General features: G+C 44.6%; 1 protein-coding gene across 1 annotated transcript in view; it reads right to left on the reverse strand.

Annotated features, from left to right (window-relative positions):
* LOC145417462 (high-affinity choline transporter 1-like) overlaps positions 1 to 5385 on the reverse strand; it is a 159940-nt gene extending 154555 nt beyond the window's left edge. Inside the window, exon 1 of the mRNA XM_080286158.1 lies at positions 5332 to 5385. Coding sequence (XP_080142284.1) covers positions 5332 to 5381 — 50 coding nt within the window. The 5' untranslated portion in view covers positions 5382 to 5385. The remainder of the gene's footprint in view (positions 1 to 5331) is intronic.
* Positions 5386 to 7179: the final 1794 nt, after the last annotated feature.

A 7179-nucleotide genomic window follows, 5' to 3' on the forward strand; every position in this document is an offset into this window, starting at 1 on the left:
TACATTCCATTACCTACACACATTTCATGGGTACAATGTGGAATGTAATAATGGGTATGGAACTATGAATGTCCTCCCATCCGAAACGCTCTCTTGTAAGTGTGTGTGTGTGTGTGTGTGTGTGTGTGTGTGTGTGTGTGTGTGTGTGTGTGTGTGTGTGTGTGTGTGTTTTCGTCTTTTTTCTGCGTTTTTTCCATTCCTAACTCATCACAATTACTGTAGAATAAGCTGTTTGTTTTATAGTTTATGATCTTTTTGAGGAACGAAATACACATTTCTACACCATAAAACGACTTTCAACAGTACGATAACGCTATTTCGATTACTGATACAGTACACATAAAATGTTTACGTGGAACAGGACAACGCAAATCCGTGGACTTTATATATTCAGAGGGCAGGTCTAAGTGCTAGAGACTGAACTGACTCTGTAGCTCGCGTACTGTTGCTTCAATGCTGCTGAAAGTGTGAAAAGAAACATTCACGGTTGTTAAGATGCGTTTTGGTGCCGATATACACTCATGTACGCCTTTTCGCTCACGAGATACAACTGATGATGAACGAAAGACAGAAAGAATGAAGAATGATTAAGAAAGAAATCGATAATTCTGTGACCTGATTTCGCAGCTCGGCCTGGAGAGTAGCACTTAAATATCAAAGGTCTTTTTGTCCGTATGTTTTTCGGTGCGCGCGCCTCTGTATCCTATGTACTGTATGCCGCTTTGAACCTGCGTACCCGAACACAGTCATTACTACTGCAATTACTGATGACTTGCCAAGGCTTAAGGTAAATCAATCCAATCTAGTCTAACCTAACGTCATCAGGAGTGAGTTGTAATAGCGCCACGTGTGTGTGTGTGTGTGTGTGTGTGTGTGTGTGTGTGTGTGTGTGTGTGTGTGTGTGTGTGTGTGTGTGTGTGTGTGTGTGTGTGTGTGTGTGTGTGTGTGTGTGTGTGTGTGTGTGTGTGTGTGTGGAGGTATCGGCTGCCGGTTCACTGAGCTACATCACAACACTGTAGTGAGAGCAGAGCCGCAGGTCTGAAGGGAGGACAGTCAACACGTATTATGTCCCCTATAGCATACACCCCAAGGTCTTCCTCAGAGGAGGGCTGAGGGAGGGAAGGAGAGAGGATGAGAGAGAGGGTAGGAGAGAGGGACGACAGGAGAGGAGGATGGAAAATGAAAGGGAGGGAGAGGGAGACGAAAAGGAGAGGGGAGGGGATGAGACGAGGAGAACGAAAGACAGAAGCAAAGGAAAAAGGGGTTGGAAAGTGAAATGGATGAATTGGGGGAGGTAAGGAGACGAGAAGGAGAAATAAAGAATGAAGAAAGACAAAAATATATAGATGGACAGATAGATAGATAGATAGAGAGAGAGAGAGAGAGAGAGAGGCGGGATGAGAAGTAGGAGGGAAACATGGAAGAGGGAGGGAAAGGTAGAGAGGGAGGTGAGTAGGAGAAGGGGGAAGTGGGTGAAATAGGGAGAAAAAGTTAAGTAACACTCTCTCTCTCTCTTGCCTTTCATAATTTATCACCCATAATGTGTTAACGGAAATCCATTAATTAAATACTGATGTGTTTCCTATCACCAACATTACCAGCATCACTACCACCATCACCTCTACTACCAGCATCACCACCACCGTCACCTTTACTACCAGCATCAACACCACTACACCACAACTACCAGCATCACTACCACCGTCACCTCTACTACCAGCATCACCACCACTATACCACAACTACCAGCATCACTACCACCATTACCACCACTGTACTACCATCTTTCCTGCGGTAATGCCAACCAATCAGCAGCAGAACAGAGTAGGGCATCTTCGCCAGGAAACTTTAAACAGACTATAGTAAAGCTGGCCATCCATGTGAGGCAGATACATAAAACAGTAAAGGTGAAAGAGTGTTCTTTATTACCGCTTTGGGAAACTATGAGGGACCTGACACGTAGAGGGCCCGAAGCTAGGATCGATACACACACACACACACACACACACACACACACACACGCAAACTCTTACTCCCCTCTTCCACGCCCACACATTTTCCTCGCCCTCACTCGCACACACCCTCCCACACGCTGCCTCAGATCTGCATAGCGAGTGTGCAGATGCGATATTATTCAGCTCATTCAGACCCTCTTCCCCGTGCTTATTCGTACGCGCCGAATTATGAAGAGGAATTACTGAGTATTGGCACAGATTACTCGTTCAGGCAAGTGTATAATTGCAAAATATTCTCTGACAGTGAATTATAAAGCAGTAATACCGATGACGGGAAGTAGTTCGGGTCACCTACCATCAAATTAACCACCGTAGTACCTTCAGTATGTTCAGGTGATTCTGAATTTAATGACAAAGCAAATGGTTTCCTATAATCCAGGACACCATTGATACGTTGGGTGGTAACCATATAATTAAGAAATGGAGGCCAGTTGGTGAGGGGGTTTAAGGGCCTCCAACAAATATAGCTCTAGGGGGTTTAAATCAGAGGAAGAGTTGGAAAAGGATATACCAGACGCATCACTGTATTATTCTACTTCTGTGTTACGGGCATTAGGCTGGAAGATAATGAATTTTTCGCCAAGTTGGTGAATGAACTAGGGTCAGAGTGGAGTCCATATCACAGTGGGTTCGATCCAAAAGAAGTGATATGGGTGTTTGATCAAGGAATGCCACCAAGGATAGTCGACAGATTTCTTACCCCTAAATGAACTGAGTGAGAGATGGTGAGATGCTGGGAGATGATGAAAAAATGGGAGATATTGAGAACGCGAGACAAAGGAACAGAGATAATGGCAGATAGTGAAAGGTAACTGGAGATGTACAGACAATGAGAGACGGTGTGACAGGGGTTTAGGGAGACAGTGAGGCAACGAATGGCAGTGGGAGATAATGAATAACTGAGAGACTGGGAGATGATGCGAGACAGTGAGAGATGCCACTGCCACCATCACTCCAGTCTCCACCACTATCACCAATATTATCACCACCATAATCGCCACCACACTCAGCCTCATCAATACCATCACCACCACAACTACCATACTCATCTTCACAGTCACCACACCACCATCACTACCACAACCGTCACAATCTCACTCACCACCACCACCACCACTCACAAATATTACTATCACCAACACCACCACCACTACTACTACTACTACTAGTACTACTACGACCACAATTAACACACCGACATCAACCAACACAACTAGTCTACTATTCCCGCCACTAAAATCACAACTACATCCAGCACCATAACTATCACTATCAACACTATCATCAAACGACCACCACTACCACTACCACCTCTAATATCAGTCACCACCACCACTACCACTTAAACCACAACAACCCCCACAATAATCACAATCGCCACCACTGCCACCACAACTATTACAACCACCACTACAACTACCACAATCACCACCACCACCACAACTATCACAATCACCACCACTACCACCATTCTATGATACAATGAAGCTTTTAACGGCGATGGAACGAGGCATCTAATTGAAAGGATATTGGTAACAGAATATAATCACTTTAGTTATAGGCTGATCAGGGGAAAGGGAGAGAAGGGGGAGGGGAAGGGAGGGAATGGGGGAAAGGGAGGGGAGTAGAGAGGGATGAGAAGGGAGGAGGAGAAGAGGAAGAGAGTGGATGAGGAGGGGTATGGCTAGGAATGGGACTGGGGAAGGACGGGGGAGAGGAGGGGAATATGTAGAGGGAGGAGGAGGCAAGGGGGAAAACAGTTTGAGAGAAGGGGAGAGGTCGAAGAAGGGAGAGGGGTAGAAATAAAGGAGGGGAGATGTAAAACAGGGAGAGGCAGAGGGAGAGGGGGTGCACATGTATGAGGGCGGGAAAGGTAAGGGGAAAAGAGGGTGCATGTGAAAGAGGGACGGAAAAATAGAGCGAGAGGAATCCATGAAAGTAGTACAGGGAGTAAAGAGGGAGGAAGAGGGAGGGAAAAAGGAAGAGTAGGGGGGGGAAGAGGAAGAGCATGAGGGTAAGAGGAAGAGCAGGGGGGTAAGAGTAAGAGAAAGAGCAGGGAAGTAAGAGGAAGAGCAAAGGGGGGAAAGAGGAAGGGTATATGGACAGGGAGGGGAAAGGGAAAGGACGTGGCGAAAAGGAAGAGAGGGAGAAGAAAAGTGGGGTGTATCCGAGAGGAGAAAAGGGAAGGCTGGGATGAGAAAGGAAACGTGTGAGGATGGGAGGGGAAAGAATTGGAGGTGCAGAGGAAGACTATGCAGAGGGGAAGGAGGGGATGAGTGGCAGCAGAGAGAAGGAAGGGATACACTAAGGGAAGAGGGGAGGGTGCATTTCTGGCAATGAGAGGGAGATGAGGGAGAAGGGGATGAAAGAAAGGGAGAGAGGGGAAACGAGAGGCTGCGTCTGGGAGGGGGAGGGGGAGACGAGGGTGCAGATAAGCGAGTGTACAAAAATAACACACACTTAGGCATTCCAAGCAGACTCAATCACCACTATGGATGAGATGCCACACAGCCTCCTACATCGACCACAACACACCGTACTGGCAGGTTGGGCCTACGGGAAACCTTATAAAGCTTCCTTGAGTGGTTCGGATGATCAGATGGCATTTTTTTTTCCCCTGACTCCACGATCTGGTCTCTCAAGCCTAGCAGTGCTCTTAGTGCCACATGCCTTCACCTGTCACCAATTCAGCACCAATACCCACTGTCTCATTCAGAGCTAATGTTATGGTATCGGCGGGGAGATTTTTTATAACACATCGGTAGGTCTTGTGGTAGATCAGTCAAGTCTATTATAAATCTAAATCGACAGACACTTTACTGCCTCAACAGGGGGTCGAATTAGGGACTACCCAGACAGCACATTACTTCCCTAACCATCTTCCTCACCAAAAAAAAGTCCATGAGCAGAAAACGACTTACAAGAAACAAACCCAAGACCCGGGTAACCTTTACGAGAAACTGAAAATGCTCATTCAAGATACCTTCCTCTATAAATGATAAACTACTGTATACCCTACTATCACCGCACCACCACTACCACCACCACAACTAATCATCATCATCATCATCATCATAAAAATAATACAAATAATTCAGAAAATCATCCACAAATCATCCACAAATACGTAAAATAAACACAAGTAGTCTGGTACCTACACAACTTCCACCAACAGACCTACAAAGCCAAAAACCAACAGCATCCCCTTCCAGCAAAAATAAATATGCAAGTAAATAAATAAAAAATAAGAAAAGTGGGACATTTCAACACCTAATGAAAAAAAGAAAAAAAAAAGAAAAGGGAAAAAACTACTCACTCTGAACTGGTCTCCGTAACGTTAAAAGTTGGGTCTTCTGTGGTCGCCATCTTGTCCACCTGTTGAGTGAAAAAGACCAAAAGTAAGACCATGTATTGAACGCTTTGATTAGAAAGAGAGAGAAAATAGGAGAGAAAAATTAGAAAACTCATTTCCTATGGAAACAGAATATGGTTTATGTTATTAGTTTCTCTGAGAGTTTTCTTGTAATACACCTTCCTCCTCCCACCTCTCTCTCTCTCTCTCTCTCTCATACTCCGCTTTTCCGTACCTCCCCTCCCCCCCAATCACTAACTTTCGGCAAATCCCATCTTCGTAACTGAATACATGCATTAGAGAAGTTTTTGCAACAGAAAACGCAGAAAATGCATTTTTCACTCTTCACCCACTTAATCATTCTTTAATGCACCAACCACACATCAAACAAGAAAGCACTGTGGGAGCACATACCTCTAATGCCAGTGTCATTAAAAAGGATCCGGATCCGGATCCGTGGAGATAGTGTGTGAAATACGTAGGATCCGCATCCGCCTATATATATATATATATATATATATATATATATATATATATAACTCCAGACATAGCAAGGAGAGAAAAAAAAAAGGGGGGGTGAGGGGAACTAAGAATACGCGTGTCTGCTGGTCGTCGCACCCTAAGTGGTAACCTGAGTACTACCGCCATTATCTACAGTCTCTACTCAGTGCTAGCCCTCATCTTCATTTATTTCTTTCTTTCTGTCTGTCTGTCTGTCTGTCTGTCTCTCTAATATGTAATTGCTATCTCGGAAGGCCTTAACGGCGTGACAATAAAAGCAAAATCTCCCCACAGCCATTTTGCCTTAACCTGACTCCATTTTTCTCTGAAGCTCATTTCGCTGTGGCTATACATCCTTTACATGGCACTTCTTCATGACTAGCATCATATTCTAGTATTCATCTCATATTACAAGTCAGCATTCACGATGGAGAGATGACAATTTTAGACCATCTTGGAAAAATGGGTGTACACGAACTACTGAACTTGTGACTGCAGCTGCAAAAGAACAGCCGGAGAGATCTCGAATTACTTCCTAGTTTATTAAGGCCTTATCTGACAATTGGGCTCCCTCCCTACCTGGCCTGATGCTCCTCTGTTATATAAGGTAACGTGGGGAAAGGATTGACTGGATCCTATTATTAGTTTCTTCCATCTGGCGACGTTATCTTGAAGTTTATTTTTTAATGTTTCCGGATTTTTTTTTTTTTTTGCTCCAACTTAAGAACAGCCTCATACTGACAGTGTTATGTGCATACTTTGGTGCCAGGCGTAACTGAGACGTATACTCGGTGGACTGAAGGATGAGACTACCCTTCTACAGTCCCCTATCCTGCTTTCGGGGGATAGGTGTGGAGGTAAAGTGCTCTCCTATTACCGGCCACCAGAGCTATTCAGTAATATTGATGCCAAAAACCAAAGTGGTAATTTATTATACCACAATCGTGTGTGTGTGTGTGTGTGTGTGTGTGTGTGTGTGTGTGTGTGTGTGTGTGTGTGTGTGTGTTTTATTTTACTCTGCACTGTAAAATCTTTCCCTCATCACTTCTAACAAAAACACATATATACACAGCATCTACTTCCTTTTCTATACCCTTCCTCTCCTTCTGACAACCATCTTTCCCTTCCTGGATATTTCAACTCCTATCCCATCTCCACTTCTCTCTTTCCATTCTCTTCCCCTCCTTCCTGCCATTACTTTATTGTCGCCTTACAAATTCCATCTGTATTTCCCTCCACATCCCACAACTTTTCCTTCTTTCCTTCCCTCCTTCCTTCCATCCCTTTTATCCAGACTATCGACAATTCCCC

This window comes from Coenobita brevimanus, chromosome 110 (genome assembly GCF_032717465.1).
Source record: "Coenobita brevimanus isolate Jiangsu-jjx chromosome 110, ASM3271746v2, whole genome shotgun sequence".
NCBI classification, from domain to species: domain Eukaryota; kingdom Metazoa; phylum Arthropoda; class Malacostraca; order Decapoda; family Coenobitidae; genus Coenobita; species Coenobita brevimanus.